This window comes from Pristiophorus japonicus, chromosome 5 (genome assembly GCF_044704955.1).
Source record: "Pristiophorus japonicus isolate sPriJap1 chromosome 5, sPriJap1.hap1, whole genome shotgun sequence".
Lineage (NCBI taxonomy): Eukaryota > Metazoa > Chordata > Chondrichthyes > Pristiophoridae > Pristiophorus > Pristiophorus japonicus.
The window spans coordinates 276,593,174-276,610,507 of record NC_091981.1 but is presented as its reverse complement, the minus strand read 5'-3'; the positions used below and the strand labels follow the sequence as shown (position 1 = coordinate 276,610,507).

At 41.1% G+C, this 17,334-nt stretch overlaps 1 protein-coding gene across 1 annotated transcript in view; it reads right to left on the bottom strand.

Annotated features, from left to right (window-relative positions):
- kmt2ca (lysine (K)-specific methyltransferase 2Ca) overlaps positions 1-17,334 on the bottom strand; it is a 420,190-nt gene that overhangs the window by 35,451 nt on the left and 367,405 nt on the right. Inside the window, exons 47-54 of the mRNA XM_070881651.1 lie at positions 14,492-14,656; positions 8,712-8,853; positions 7,093-7,240; positions 6,566-6,750; positions 5,574-5,728; positions 4,980-5,223; positions 4,222-4,364; positions 1,414-1,521 (exon numbers count right to left, since the gene is read on the bottom strand). Of these exons, the coding sequence (XP_070737752.1) occupies positions 1,414-1,521; positions 4,222-4,364; positions 4,980-5,223; positions 5,574-5,728; positions 6,566-6,750; positions 7,093-7,240; positions 8,712-8,853; positions 14,492-14,656 (1,290 nt within the window). The remainder of the gene's footprint in view (positions 1-1,413; positions 1,522-4,221; positions 4,365-4,979; positions 5,224-5,573; positions 5,729-6,565; positions 6,751-7,092; positions 7,241-8,711; positions 8,854-14,491; positions 14,657-17,334) is intronic.

The window sequence follows — 17,334 nt, the reverse complement described above, 5'->3', positions numbered from 1 at the left end:
AGTGATCACAGTTGTTTTTGTTGTCGTCTATGGGATAGGACTAAACTGGAAGTGACTACAAAGCTCCTTTTGATGTAAAAATAATAATGTTAACAAGTTATGCAACCTGCAGATAGCAATTAACCTCAACTGAATCATTTTTATCTAAAGTTGATTGTTGATAAGCCCACTAACTTTTACAAAAATGGGATCAGGTAGTTTGTCCAAAAGTATGAAATTCCTGCCACTTAGAATGCAAGCAATTAAAAAAACCTCTCCTTTTAATGGCATGAAAAGGCTGTTCTCACTCTTTCTCCCACTCCCCTCCCCCCAACCCCACCCCACCCCACACATACCATCCATATGGCAACTTCCCTTGCTGCCTCCTACTGCCAACCACTCCAAGACCAATAAACTTGCGCCAATAAACTGGAGAGGTCTATGTTTGATGTTGATCAAGATTGCGGATTCCAACAGGCCTTGCTGTGTTAGCTGGGCTGGATTGTCTCATGCTTTTTACTAAATGCTCACTAATCTTAACTCATTTTGAGAACTCGCCCACAACTAACAATAGAATCCTAGAATGGTTATAGCACAGAAAGAGGCCATTCAGCCCATGCCAGCTCTCTGCAGGAGCATTTCAGTTAGTCCCACTCCTCCGGCCTTTCCCTGTAGCCATTCTGTACTTATCCAATTCCCTTTTGATAGCCGTTTATTTTCCTCGTTTATATGAGCTCTGTTTCTTCTTGAACAGAGTGCTCTGATGCAATTTGTATAATGAGGAATGAATAATTGTGATCATAGTCATTACTAATTTACTCTCGGAATTCCTCCAGAGCCTAAGTACATGCCGTCAGAGCCAAGTGACTTACCTTAAATTCTGCCATTTTTTCAGAACCAATTCTTTTTCAACAATATTTTTTTTTCCAAAAATGGTTCCATATTGCCCCTCCAATACAACTACATCCTTACTTCCACCATAATTTGTAAAAAAAAACTGATGCAAAGGATTAGTGGAACACTCTTTTAAAATGTCACTAACTTTGACATGATGTTAAATCAATCAATTATACTACCCACCACTGGAATTCAGTGTACAGCAGAATAACATGCACTGTTCATGGTTCTCCTCACTATGGCTACGAAATAGAAAAGAGTCAACCGTGTACATTTGCATTATGAAATCCTCTTATCTACATTTTTTTTAAAGCCAATATTTGTCAATTATGATTTTCTGCTTTTCTGGCCCACTTAAATGTACCCATATCATCTTAACATTTATTTTAGTATTACACAGGTATTACAATTGCAATTTTATCTTTGTACATTTAGGGCTGGTCTACGATTTGAAAGCTGCCAACCAAACTTTGCCCTTATGCAGGTTTAATTTTTAAATTGCTCCCCATTCCAAAAACACTCTTTGCTGAATCTTACCTTTGACTCGGGAGTTTTTGCTTGCGTGGCCATTGCATACTGCACAAAGCAACTATTACTACAGAAGACAATATCAGCCTCTGTTTTGCCTGCTCCGTCTCTTGAATCCTAAGGGAAGAAATAAAAGATTTAAGATGGTGCTCGGACAGAAACGTGTAGAAATGTGCCCCCAAGTGACTATGAATTATCAGAAGAATGAAGACTTGCTGTCAAAACTGAAGCAAACGATCAAAACAGTAATCGGCACACAAATGGCAAGCAGGCTTTGATGTTGTACAGGATTATTTTAAATTTATGCGCTTTAAATGAGACAAGGTACTATGGAGCTATAACATTGTTATATGCATTGCAAATTGGCTTTCAAAAAAAAATGACAGCATCACACCATTAATGAAGCTGACAATTAGAGTGTTCCAGTGTTTCACTGCCAAAGAATATATTTGCTAGACTGAAAAAGGGAATGTCACCATTAGTACTTTTATTTATTTAGCAAATTTAGGATTGATATATTCATATTCGATAAGATCATAAGAAATAGGAGCAGGGAGCAGGCCATTTGGCCCCTCGAACCTGCTCCACCATTCAATAAGATCATGGCTGATCTGATCTTGGCCTCAACTCCACTTCCCTGCCCGCTCCCCATAACCCTTGACTCCCTTATTGTAGTGCAGTACAGCTGCAGGGTCAGAATGAAAGTAGAGAAGAGATAAATTAAGTAGTTGCAGCTAGATTGATAGATACATTTCAGTAGAATTTTTTGATACTTGACCTTGAATTTCAGTGTTTGAGCCCTGCCTTAGTCACAAAGGTGTGGCATGTGATTGTCCTCTTTCGAAGTGAAACACTAGTGTTCGATCTGAAGTTGGCAGCCGATTCCATCATTCCTTAAAGCCCATCAATCAGCTTCAATCAGATCCCAGGCTTTCATCTCTGATAAGCGGATGAGAGTATCTTTCTATATTCAAACTTACGTCACCTAATTTTCCCCGTTACCATTTTCCGACTAGTGCAGCAAGTCTTCACTGGTTGTGATCTGATGATCATAGTTTGTTATTTGGATGGATGTCTGCTTGTCTAAGCCTAGATTAAGACTGAATTATTCGGCTGGTAGATGGAATGCAGGTCGAAATTAATTAATTTCCTACTGGCACGATCACAGAACCAAAGCTTGATATAGGTATTTCTTTCAAAATGCCAATCCAAAACCAATTGAATGCACATCAAGTGATGGAGAGACATGCCAACAAACTCTACTGATGTCAATGCTCGCTGTAAGAGAGTATTACATCCAGCATAAACCACCTGGGTTAGACCATTAGCAACTAGGAAGTGCAAAAAAAAAATCCATAGTGATTATAATAGTGACATTCTATTAATGTGTAGTCACCCGAGCCATTGTACTGTCGCAGGAGACTTTGATGCATCAATACCTTTGTTACATTATTCTATTATAGAACAGAATCTTAGAATGGTTACAGCACAGAAAGTGGCCCATGCCGACTCTCAGCTAGTCCCACTCCCCTGCCCTTTCCCCGTAGCCCAGCAATTTTTTTTCCTTCAGATACTTATCCAGCTCCCTTTTCAAAGATAAAATTGAGTCTGCCTCCACCACCCTTTCAGGCAGTGCTTTCCAGATCCTAACCACTCGCTGCATCAAAAAGTTTTTCTTGTGTCGCCTTTGGTTCTTTTGCCAATCACTTTAAATCTGTGTCCTCTGGTTCTCGACCCTTCCGCCAATGGGAACAGTTACTCCTCGAACTACTCTGTCCAGACCCCTCATGATTTTGAGCACCTCTATCAAATCTCCTCTGCTCCAAGGAGAACAACCCCAGCTTCTCCAGTCTATCAATGTCACTGAAGTTCCTAATTCATGGAATCATTTTCGTAAATCTTTTCTCCACCTTCTCTAAGGCCTTCATATTCTTCCTAAAGTGTGGTGCCCAGAATTGGACACAATACTCCCAGTTGGGAACCAATGTTTTATACAAGTTCATCAAACTTTCCACACTTTTGTACTATATACCGCTATTTATGAAGCCCAGGATCCTATAAGCCTTTTTAAACTGCTTTCTCAACCTGCCCTGCCACCTTCAATGATTTGTGCACACATACCACCAGGTCTTTCTGTTTGTGCTCCCCCTTTAGGATTGTACCATTTAGTTTATATGTCCTCTCATTCTTTCTACCAAAATGCATCACTTCACATTTTTCTGCGTTAAATTTCAGCTGCCACGTTTCCATCCATTTCACCAGCCTGTCTATGTCTTCCTGACTTCTATCACTCTCCTCCTCACTGTTCAATATACTTCTAAGTTTTGTCTCATTTGCAAATTTTTAAATTGTGTCCTGTACACCCACATCCAAGTCAATATATATCAAGAAAAGCAGTTGTCCCAGAACCGATCTCTGGGGAACACCACTGTGTATCTTCCTCCAGTCTGAAAAACAACCGTTCTCTACTACTCTCTGTTTGCTGTCACTTAGCCAATTTCGTATTATATGGTCGTGCTACAACAGTTAACCACTTTTTAAATTGCACCACAGTAAATTGTGCTCCGATATTATATTGCCATGTTACTGTATTGATAGTTTTGATAAACACATTTACACAGTATTCTTCAAAGGGCCCTCACCAAAAGCAAATTTAACCAAAAATGAAGCAATTTTTATCCAAGTCCACAATTCTGTAATTTTCTCTAAATTCTGTAAAGTTAAAGCATTAATTAATCTGACCAATTAATAATGAGTGTAAGATTTAAAGTTTGTGCAGATAATTTTGCAGTAAATATTACTGGCTACATAAAATACCTGCTTGTTATATGGGAGATCAGTGACTGTCTTCCGTACACCATTGCCAAGCACCACCACATCACAATGACGACACCACTGAGGTTTAGAGCTGGTCGAGCTGTTCATGACTGCTCGATTATCTGCTTTGAGTGCCACTGCGCCTGTTACAGGGGGGGACAGATCAGTGCTAATTGGTTAACAAAATAGCACATGTCAGGGCTACTAAAATAAAAACGATTTCCCTAGCATTCACAATCACATTCTGAACTTGTCGTGTTCATTAAGAGTTGAGACTTTATTTCAAAACCGATATATTTTAGTGTATTTTTTAAATATACTATCCCTGCTGTAAAATCTCTAAATCTAACTAACTTTTAATGAATTTCTGAAAATTTTATAACCATTAAATGGATTTTTATTTGAAGATGAAATGCTATAATCTGGATACCATTATTACAGAAACTCGTAGTTAAATTGTTCCCTTATCTTCCTCAGTTATGCACCTTTTCTGTGAAGATTAGATACAGTCAGCGCAAGATTGAGAGTTGTTCATCTTTTTTAAAAGACAAAACTCAAGCGGATGGTAGTATATGCTAATAAATACTTTTTCAATAATTTCATAAACCATTTCTCCGTGCAGATTTAAACAAAACACAAAAAACTGCAAATAACAGAAATCTAAAACAAAATGCTGGAAACACACAGCACCGGTGGAGAAAACAGGCACGTTAACAACAGCATTAGCTATGGCAGAAGATTAAATAAAACAAACTTACCACTGGGAGGAATCATATACGGGAGGCCTGTCGGCCCAACAGGCCTCATAATCTTGATGGGGCCGGTAAACCCAGGGTGGGAGCCTTGAGCCATTAGTGAATGTCTGCTTTCCAAAGCTTGGTTAAATTTGTAAGCATTAATCAAAGGCATTGAAGGTGGGTCAGGTCCACTGCTGACCTCATAACTGTTGGGAACTTTAACACGCAGGAGGTCGGCCACTGCTGCGACAACACCATTAATATCCTAAAGTTAAAAAATATATATTTATAAATAGGTGCATTAGACTTTGTACCTATTGCATAATATTCATATTGGGCATTGGATATTTTTTTTTAAATTTAATCATCCTAAGTCATTGAAGATCAGGTACAACACTGATAGAGATAGGGAAATGTGCTCTCTGCTTCAATACTTTAAAACAATTTTAAAACTCGGCAAACAAAATTAATGCTTGATGTCGAGGAAGGGGCATTATTTTGGGTGTGGCTAGGGGTCGTATAAAGTGTACCATTCCGAAAAGCATAAAACAGCAAATACTCTCAAAATATTTCAACAAATCTTAGATGGTTATATAAAAAATGGCAAAGTCTCACCTCAGCTGCTGTCGGAGTCAGTGTAAGTGCTACAGACACAAAACCAATTTTAGGTCCATTTTGGGACTGTGCAAATTGATTTCCAAAAAACATAGTTGAGCCCATATTTCCAAAGGTTGGCTCCACTTTAACCTCACTCCGCCTAGCTTCTGAACCTGAAACCAGAAATGAAATGCACATTACTTGCTAGTCTGTGAAATCTCAAGTGTGAAAAATCTCATTGCCCAAACACACTTGAGACAAGAGATTTTTGGGGTGATGCTGAGCAAGCCTGGCTGAAATGTAATCAGAAACAAGGCTTTATTTGCTGTATTTAGCAGGAAACCTCAGCCTGTTTATTTGTGTATGCGAGAGAAAGAGACAGAGGTAAAACGAATAGAAGCATCTGTATGAAAGAGAAACAAGTCAAGGATTTGAGAACAGATATTCATATCTGATTCAAGCTCACTAAAGTGATGTTGAGTCACTGTAGTAAGCACTTATTGTTCATTGAAATGCCAAATTTATCATAAGGCCAACCAATTGTAGTAATGGGAAGACACGAGTCTAAATAAATTATAACGCTTTATCTGGTGACAGAAAATCTTTCATCAAATCTGATAAAAGTGAAGAGGTTTTAAAAGGACTACTTGATCTCCTGTGGTGCTGTTCAAAGTGAAACAAAAAAAAATAGACAGTAGAACAGGCAGTGGAGTGCAACGCAAATGTCAAGACTAAGAGAGAAGATTGGAAAAGTTGAATTTGGGATCAGAGAAGCAGAGTTCAGAATAAGCCCAGCACTGGTTGCAAACACAGACAATCTTCCTTTGCTCTGGCTCTTCCATCTGGTTGGTGCATTCTAACCTGTCACGTTATCCACACAAACCAGTTTTATGAAAAGTTTGGATGATGGGGATGCGGGTAAAGGGAAGAGGGTTAAGAAAGAGAACAGCCTTCAGTGTGGCCAAAGAGCTTCATACATCAATTATACCACTGAGTGTTATTATCCTTACCTTTGCCGATGGAACTTGGAAGAATGGGAATGACTGGGGATGGAGCCGGGTCTGGCGGCTCTTCCTTTACTAGGGACAGGTCAGGATATCGGTTGACCTCCATGCCTACTACACTTTCAGGAGACGACGATGCCACAAAGCTGTCTGGGGAGTCATGATCGTCATCACCACAATGGTCCTGGCCTCTGTAAGGAAAATACATTTATATTAGAAAAAAAGCATCTGACAATTCAACAGCTGTAACTGTGCAATTAAAAATGCACAGCAAAGCTCAGTTTATCTGAGACATTTTTGCTAGCTTATCCCGAAATACCAAACAGGTGATTATCGAGAAGGTAATTTCAATATGTGGGGGGCGGGGGGGGGGGAAATAGCACATTACTGAGATAACAGCGATTGAAGAAAAATAAGCAATTCAGAAACAAGACAAAATAAACCATGGTCTAAACTATTCCATTACAGACTAAACGTGATTAAAGATATTTATGCTAGTACGATAATTAACTGTTAGAAATGAAATATCAGACCTCAGTTCCTCATGGTTGTTGTGAGGTGGAGTTGGGAGGGAGGCAGGAACATCCACTGTTTTCGGTCCATGAGCCAAGGCTCTTGCCAACAATTCATCTTCAGGTCGAAAAGGCAGCTGGTACTGTTTTGGACCAAGACTCTTGGCGACTGAAAATAGTAAGTACTTAGTTGTTGAGTAAATAAGATCTTATTTTAAAGGTCTCAGAACTGTATAAAACAGTCAAGAACTGTTGCCGACTACTGAATCAGACATTTACAGCACAGGAGGTCGTCATTCCAACAAACATGTTATCCAGCCTCATCCCACTTTCCAGTTCTCGGTCCGCAGCCTTGTAGGTTACAACAAATGCATATCCAAGTACTTGTTAAATGTGGTGAGGGTTTCTGCCTCTACCATCCTTTCACACAGTGAGTTCCAGACCCCCACCACCCTCTGGGAGGAAACATATTTAGATGGAGAGGGATTAGAAAACTACACCATTTTGTGTGAGCCAATATCTAAAGTAATTACAGAATCCATTCAATTTCCCCCTTCAAAATAATAACAATGGTTCATGCTTAAAAATAATGTGGATGATGCAGACTTGAGGGGGGGTTCAGGATTCACTGGACACACAACCAATGTTCTTGTTTTACTAGATTTTCAGAGATCCAGCGCAGGGATGTGCATCGACTAATGGAATTTCCAAAGTTCTCAAAATTCAGTCATGCAAATCCAGTTTTTCCTTAAAAAAAATCTCAGATCAAGACTTTCTCCCCCTACCATCCCAATTCTCCATTTTATGGATCCTCAGGTTGGGAAATTCCTCAAACACATGCTTTCAAGTTGGCAGTCAGGAAGTGAGAGAGTAGCCATGAGTAACTTTTGTTTCATTGACCCTGTTGGGGATTACTTGACTTTATGGCACAGGACACTGGGATTTTGCCAAACTCTGCTGCCTCCAAGTTCCAATTCCGAGACAAGTACAAAAGTGCAACAACCTACGAGGGACTCGAAAGCAAATCCCACAGATTAGAATGTCAAGGACTAGATGTAAACAGCTGGAAAATGTATTACCTCATATGAGAATTAAAAAAAAAACTTTCAAACAACAAATCACTCCACTGCCTTTGCCACAAAATGGCCACTATGTGGCCTTGCAGCCAAAAGTGATCACACATAGTCAGGGTTTTGCCATTCCGTATGTGCACAATATTAAAATGCCTGATTTAAGCAACATTTATTTTATTTTTCCTGAACATTTGAAAGCCTAATTCACATTTGGTGTTCACCTCAACCCAGTCAGTATCACAATTCTATATATATATATTAAAAAGATCTATATGCGCAGGTTTCAGAGTAACATTATCCTAAATGCTATCAAGAATAAAAACTTTAAACTGTTTCTAGTCATGAGTGTAATACCATCTTTATCAAATAGAAATGCTATGGAAAATTTATTTTCCTCGTCTGTAAACTCTAATCTTCTTCAGTTGTAAATATGACAGTCGTGCCGAACTACACAATACCTGCACACAATCAATATTGGATTTATTTTTTTCAATTCAACGGCAATATTCTCAAAAACAATTCTGATAGCCCAACTGAATAAATTTAGAAACAAATAAAACTCCCTACCATCATGATGTCCAATTACTCCCGGTTTTACAGAAAGCTCCTCAGTAGTAGCAAAACCATTCACCATCTTCTGGCGAGCCACAGGTGGTGGTGTGGGAGGTAAGGAAGCCGGTGGGGTGGGAGGATTGCTAAGGTTGTTCTGCTGTGCCAAAGAGAAAAATGAATTAAATTGATGCCGTCTCATTTATACAATGAAGCTGCTTTGTAAGATCCTCCATTTCTGTGTAAATAAACGCGAGTCTCTTGCAAAGTTCGGGAAGTGTTTGAAAACAAGCTCACCAGAGACAGTGTCTTTCATATAAATACGAAACAATAAAAACTGCAGCTGAGTGAATTTTGATACCTGCAGCTTATTCACCTTGACTTCAGACACCACAACTGAAGCCGGGAGCCTCCTGCTACTTTTACTTCCAGTCGCTTTGTAGTGATATAGTCAGTGATGTGCCGGTTATTGAAAGTTCGTGTGTTCACATTATATACAAGAGCGAAATCAATGTCACAGAAGCTTTCCACTGCTGCAGGTAACATAAAAACACCAACTTGTCTTGATGTGGTGACAGATGGCCTGAGTCTCATGAACTGCTGCTCTGAGACTGCCTGTGTCCGATACTGAGAATGGAAATGGGGACGAGCATTGCTGGAGTCAGTGTAGCCCTGCTCTCTGGAATCAAGACTGGGAAAGTCAAGCCGCCATTTGCAACCAGAAGGTCAGACATTCTATCATAAATCTTTGAATCTTGGAGTGAATTATGTTGCGGAAGAAATAGTTCGGGGGAGGGGGGAAAATAAATTTGAAGTATTGTGTAAAAAGATATTGAAAACCAGTTTTGCATGGAAAAAGGATAATTAGTAAGGAATGGAATTCACATTTTATGGATGCGTGTAACTTTATGAAAATTTGTGGATCTATCCAACAAAGTTGTGAGAAAATACTGAGGAGGAATGTAAACAAATACCGACAGAAATCTAAATAATAAAGGCATGAAAAAAGTGGATAAAGATAAATAAATCATAGATGTCTGGAATATTTATTGGTGTAGACGTTACACAAGTAAATGTATTATCTTGAAATGTAAAGTCTTTCAGTATTTTAAACAGCCCTCTCGTTATTTCTGCCTGCCTTTAAAAGGCTCCTTAAAACCCATTTTGTCCATTAAGTCTTCAGTCAGCTCTCTCAACTCATGGACAAATGTTTGGCACCTGTTCCTTTCTTCCCGTGAAGCAACTTGGGACATTTTTCTACATTAAAGGGACTACATGAATGCAAGTAGCTACTGTTTAGGAACAGAGTCTGGAGTTTAAAAAGGGTGTTTGGTCAATCAAGCCCACATCAGCCAGAGATCCTCCCGACCATCTGTTGAGCCCTTAAAAAAACAGTAAGTTCCATTCCCTCCGTCCACTGAAAAAAAAACAAGCACAACTCTCTACTTTAATCCTTTGTTCTCTTTCCAAGTTACATGACTTGCTTACTTTAACCTTCTCTGTACCTTTAATGATTTTAAAGACTTGCAAAGTCTCTTTCAAGTCGTCTCCCCCTAAAGAAAATAAATGTAGTCGCTTCATCCCATGTACAGTACCTTAGTCCTCTACGATTTGGAATCATGCTGTGCATTATTTTCTAAACTCTTTCTCATATTCTTTTTGAAGTAAGTTTACCAAACACTGCTCAGCCAACTGGAGAATTATCCTTACCATTGATCAGTACAATGTCGGTACAACTTGCTTGGATTTGTAGGCTGAGGCCCTGTAATGAAACCATGAAGCTGTATAACTGCCTCACACTGAATAATGTTCCTGGGGTATGATCAATGATCCCTCCTAAATTCGTTCGTGCTTTAGCCTCTGACTGAGGAGGCTCTTTTATCTTACACTGCATGGAACTTTAATTTTGATTTTTCCTCGACAAAGTTTTAATTAATTAATTTATTTTCGATATCCACATAGCTCCGCGTTGCTTCAGACACTCTCTGCTTCACGTCGTTCACAAAAATGGTGAGCAGCAGAGATCGGTGTGTGAATCCCTGTGGAACACCACTGATTACTTTTTCCCCAGTCAGAGCATCTCTCGGTGATCAATGCCCGCTGTAAGCCCATTTTTAAATCTTATAGAATTTGTTATTCTATTCCATGAGATTTGAACTCTCCTACTAGTCTCACACGAGGAACATAACTTTTAGAAATCCAAGCAAACTATATCTGCTGGATTACCTTCATTCACGAGTTTAATCATTTCTTCAACAATTCCAGTGGATCCATCACTAGTAAATTCACCCGATTTGTTTCTAGGTCACCTTGTTATCTTATAGCTTCCTACAGAATGCCCTAAATAACGTACCCACAATGGATGTTAGGCTGGCTGGCTTAAAATGACTAAATTCATGCCATACTCATTTTATAAAGACTGAACTTAACAAATTAACAATAAAAAAAGAAAATAGGAAATGCAGGAGGAACCTTCTAACTGGAAGAGTGCTAAGTTTGTGGAACAGATACTGGCTCCGGTGATGGAACAAGAAGCCTGGACTGGACTTCAAGAAAAAACAAGACAGGTTTAGTCAACAAATGGGATTCAGGGTTATTAGAAATGAACCAAAAGAATACCGTGGAGAGGTGGACTAGATGGACAAAAGCTTCTCTTCTATCCGAAACATTTACTGTGTTACTGGCTGTTATTGTGTTACTGACGACATTTGCCATTCTCCAGTTCTCCAATATCAAAGCGTCACTAATTTCAGTCTTGAATTCTTTGGGGATTCTGGAATGCATCAGCTTATCTGCTGCTGAAACCCTCAGCCATGCCTGTATTACCTCTAGACTCGACTATTCCAATGCTCTTCTGGCCAGCCTCCCATCCTTCCACTCTTCACAAACTTGAGCGCATCCAAAACTCTGCTGCCCGTATCCTAACTTGCACCAAGTCTCAGTCACCCATCACCGCTGTGTTCGCTGAGCTACATTGGCTCCAGGTCTCACAACTCCTACACTTTAAAATTCTCAACCTTGTTTTCAAATCCCTCCATGGCCTTGACCCTCCTTATCTTTGTAACCTCCTCCAGCACTACAACCCTCCGCTTCACCATTGACGGCCGTGCCTTCAACCGTCTAGGCCCTAAGCTCTGGCATTCCCTTCTTAAACCCTCCATCTCGCTACCTCCTTTAAGATGTTGCTTAAAACCTACCTCTTTGACCAAGCTTTTGGTCACCTGCCCTACTATTTTCCTTATGTGGCTCGCTGTCAAATTTTGTTTCATAATCACTCCTGTGAAGCACATTGGGATGTTTTACTATGTTAAAGGTGCTATTTAAATGCATGTTGTTGCTGTATCCCAAATGGATCAGGAGCCTTTTGGATATTTAATCCTTCTCTTTCTTGTATAAAGAAATGTATTGACTTACTTCTTTTTGTTATGCAGAACCCACATACTGGCCACGATTTCGGCGAGTCCGGTGCAGCCGGTATTGGTGGCGTGTGGGGAAGGCGCTCTTGGCTCCATCCTGCCCCCTTAACACAATCTTCCCTTGACTGGGCTTGTTCAGCGTGCCCTGCGAGGTTCCTGGCCAATTAACAGGAAGCGGGTCTGATGACGCATCATCAGCCACTTTCCTTAAAGGGACCGTGGCCAACTTTTTTTTGACAGTTGTATTGTCAGTGTTCTACAGCATTGAGGTGCTGCAAACACTGACCAGCACTGCACAAAAGTGAACGTCTGCAGCTAGGCTCTCCCATGACTCCCTCCAGGTGCTTATGCAGGGAGGTCCTCAACTCTTCCAATGGGCAGAAGAGACCTCCACAGGACACCAACACAGCCTGGTTGCACATTGCACTGGAGGGCACAAGCAGGGATGTCGTCAGGAGGACCAGGCTGCCGTGGCGCAAACCTTTCAATGATCTCAGTAGATCACGAAACGTAATTTCCAAGCCACACTCAACCTCATCCTGCTGTGCCACTCAACACATCCCCATCACTCTGTCTTCCCTACACGACCCCTGCACATCCTTACTCACACCAACCTACCTTGCACCTCCACCCAACCCTCTCTATCTACATTATCAGTTCCCCATCTCACTAGCTACCCCTCGCACTCATCCTTGTCCAATCATACCAACTAACACCACATAAGGGAGTTTTACACAAAGTTCATGTACAGTTTCTGTTAATGTGTTGTCAAACACTGAAATCTTTATTTTGAACACTTTGTGTTCCTGGACAGATTTATGTGCACCTTTGGAAGTGATTTCGTGAGTTATAGTGAATGGTCAGACACTATGGTGAGAAGTATGAAAGGAATGGCTTGGGCATTGTAGGGATGCTTTATGGTGCTGGTGTGAATTGGTGCCAACCTGGCACATCATATGGGAGCTGGGGTGCACAGCTTCAAGTGAAGTAAATGTGGCCATGGTGAGGCCATCCCTGTCTCCTGGGCAGCAATGTGGTCGGGTGCTGATGCCGTACCCTGTGCAGTATCAGGTGATTGCAGAGAAGGTAGGCGTTGTCGTTGGTGATGCTGGTATGTTTAGTGATTTAGGGCTGATCGTGGTGGGATTCTGAAGACCGAGATGAGATTTTTTTCAAGGTCACCGATGCTGCTGGAATTGATAGGTGAGGTTGAAATGACAGAAGCGATCTGTCAATGGTGTGAGAGGTTGCTCCAAGGAGGTGACAATGGATATAGTTCACTGAAAACACTTCTAAACTGCTGACAGCTCAAAAGTTTCTTGCAAATCCTGAAGGCTTCAGATTCTGACATTGGAAAGGGAACAGCTGTGAAATGGTAGCTTTTATACCACGTCTGCAGCTGTCAACTAGCCAAAGCAACGGAGAGTCACTGAGAACCTGACACTTACCTGGCGTGAAACCCGAGGGACGGAAAACTCTTTGAAATCTTGGTAAAATGGTAAATGCCTGGGTAAAATCCTTTTAAATACCTCTTAAGCATCTTAACTGGCTGGCCCGCCGCTTGGTGTCGTGTTTACAATCCGCACGCAGACCCGACAGTTGAAAAACATGGAGACAGGTTCAGAGCGACTTCCGACCCGCTGTCAATCAGGGCCATTTTGACAGTGGGCCCACTCCAAACCCACATTCGCAGGGCTGGAAGATTCCGGCCACTGTGTTTACTACAATCATCTTTCTTGATTTTTTTTTGAAAACTGCACATTGACTTAATTCCCAAATGCAAGAGCCGAGTAAAACAGTTTGAACTTTTTCACAGCACAAACACATCTCTGACTAATGCAGATTGGATTAACATTTGTTAATTAAATGTTCCTTTTCATCATCAAGGAACTATAATGCCTCAAGTACAGATTTTAAACAACGTACTTTTATGAACTAATGGAAAATGACTGTACTGGAAGTTGAGCAGATTTACCCATGCAAATCTAGCCCATGTTTAATTTGTTGCAGAAATGTAATTGCAGTCTTCAAAAAAAAACATTTGTTTTTAACTGCATTTAACTGAACTGTTTAAAATAAATGCTGAAGATTTCACTAACAAGAACCTAAAATATGTAGCTGAATAGATTCAAGGTTGCAATGTTTAATAAGAATTTATAAATTTGTGTGTGGTTATTACTCACAGTAAACTGGAAACTAACAAAAAGTGGTAACTTTAAATTCGGCTGATAGTGAGAGTTACAGGAACTTGTGTCTTTTATACACGACTTGCACCATTCTTGGTTGTGAACAGACTCATGTGTCAGTTGATTTCAGCCTCTAGGCAAAGACGCTACTTGACAAAACAACACGTGGCTTCATTTTTACCAACGCACAACGTACCTTATAAATCAACTGAGAGTAGTAATCTGGAACACTGTCGAGAGCAGCGCTGCCAAAAGATCCCGTGAGTAGATTATCACCATTCAGCTGTCCACTCCCATAGGGAGGGAAGTATGCAAAATTCACACTGATTGTTGGTTCCAGCAGTGGCAGAAGAGTCAGTTGCTAGTGGAGAAGAAAATGAACTGTAAACCAAACACTATTACTTTCCTGTCATGCCTTTATGCTAGAACAATTAAAAATATTTTTGCAGTGCCACTTATACTACACTGGTCTTTCTCAAAATTAGCATGTTTTTTGTTGTCAAATTATTTAAGAAACAAATCTCAAATAACTTGCCAGTTCCTCATAATGAAAGCACTACACTATTTTTAAACAGTTTTTTCTGCCCAAATACAAAACTTGAAGCATTTCAAATCAAATTTAAACTGGGTGACTTAGAATTTTTAAAGAAGGTTAGAACTGTCCGATGTGGACATTCATTTTTCTAGTTGTTGCATCAATCTTTGCATTAATCACTTCAATTTTTCCTATTTAGATCTCCACCAGATAGCAACAAAGGTGTCAAATAACTACACACCCAATGGACTGCGAGTGATTAAATTATACTTGCAAAATGCCCGTGACACTGTCCATGGTCAGTTAATGAATAAACATTTTTCTTATGACGTTGGGAGTGAAACTTCAGAAACTTGCTCCACTGTACCAACTAATGGACAGAGGCCCCAACTACAGGCAACTTGTTAAGAACATAAGAAATAGGAGCAGGAGTAGGTCATACGGCCCCTCGAGCCTGCTCCGCCATTTAATACCATCATGGCTAATCCGATCATGGACTCCGGTCCGCTTCCCTGCCTGCTCCCCATAACCCCTTATTCCCTTTTCAGTTACACATAAGATTCCCATTCTAAATGTTTACATGAGCAGTTGCAATGTTAAATAACATTTCAGGATGCAGTATGAGTATTTTGGGACATGACATGTGGTAAGTGCAGCATGCTTGGGAGGAACAAGTGCCTTTGGGCCTATGGTTCCCAAATCTTCCTACCGCTGGAGGTTTCCTCACCACTGTTGCATACTATTTGATAGAGATTGACTGCCACGATTAGTCCACAACTCCATTATCGTTGCATCGTGCGACGAACAGGGTAGTAGACAGCGAACAGGAGCATAGTGGTTAAGTTACGGGATGAGTAATCCAGAGGCCTGGATGAATAAGCTCAAGATGAGAGTTCAAATCCCACCACGGCAGCTGGGGAATTTAAATTGTTAATAAAACAAAGAAAGACTTGCATTTATATAGCACCTTTCACAACCACCAGACATCTCAAAACGCTTTACAGCCACTGAAGTATTTTTGGAGTATAGTCATTGTTGTAATGTGGGAAACGCGGCAGCCAATTTGCGCACAGCAAGCTCTCACAGCAGCAATGTGATGATGACCAGTAATCTATTTTAATGTTGCACGAGGCATAAATATTGGCCAGGCATCGGGGATAACTCCCCTGCTCTTCTTCAAAACAGTGCCATGGGATCTTTTATGTCCATCTGAGAGAGCAGACGGGGCCTCGGTTAAACGTCTCATCCGAAAGATGGATAAATAAATTTGGAATAAAAACAATTAGCGTTAGTAATGGCGACCATGAAACTACTGGATCGTTGTAAAAATCTATCTGGTTCACCAATGTCCTTGAGGGAAGGAAATCTGCTGTCCTTACCAGGTCTGGCATATATGTGACTCCAGACCCACAGCAATTGGCGTGGTTGACTCTTAACTGCCCTCTGAAATGGCATAGCAAGGCACTCATTTATAACAAACCGTTACACGAAACAATAAGAATAAAACGGGACAAACCACCCGACATCGGACTCGGCTTCAGACAAGACGATAACACACCCAGCCCAGCCCTGCAAAGTCCTCCTCACCAACATCTGGGGACGTGCCAAAACTGGGAGAGCTGTTCCACAAACTTATCAAGCAACAGCCTGACAGTCATATTCACCCTTCATCCAATGTCCCAGACTCCTCCATCACCATCCCTGGGTACATCCTGTCCCACCAGCAGGACAGACCCACCCGAGGTGACAGCACAGTGGTATACAGACGGGAGGGAGTGGCCCTGGGAGTCCTCAACATTGACGCCGGACCCTATGAAGTCTCATGGCTTCAGGTCAAGCATGGGCAAGGAAACCTCCTGCTGATTACCACCTACTGCCCTCCCTCAGGTGATAAATCAGTACTCCTCCATGTTGAACACCACTTGGAAGAAGCACAAAGTAGCAAGGGCACAGATGTATGTTGGGTGGGGAACTTCAATGTCCATCACCAAGAGTGGCTCGGTAGCACCACTACTGACCGAGCTGGTTGAGACCTGAATGCCACAGCTGCCAGACTGGGCCTATGACAGGTGGTGAGAACACCAACACAAGGGGAAAAACCTACTTGACCTCGTCCTCACCAATCTACCTGTCACAGGTGCATCTGTCCATGATAGCATTGGTAGCAGTGATCACCATGCTGTGCTTGTGCAGAAGCAGTCCCGTCTTCACACTTAAGACACCTTCTATCGTGTTGTATGGCACTACCACTGTGCTAAATGGGATAGATTCAGAATAGATCGATCAGCTCAAAACTGGGAATCAGTGAGGTGCTGTGGGCCATCAGCAGTTGCAGAATATGTATTCCACTACAATATGACCCAGCATATCTCTCACTCTACCATTATCATCAAGCCAGGGGACCAACCCTGGTTCAAAGCAGAATGTAGAAGAGCATGTCAGGAGCAGCACCAGGCGTACCTAAAAATGAGGTACCAACCTGGGAAGCTGCAACACAGGACTGC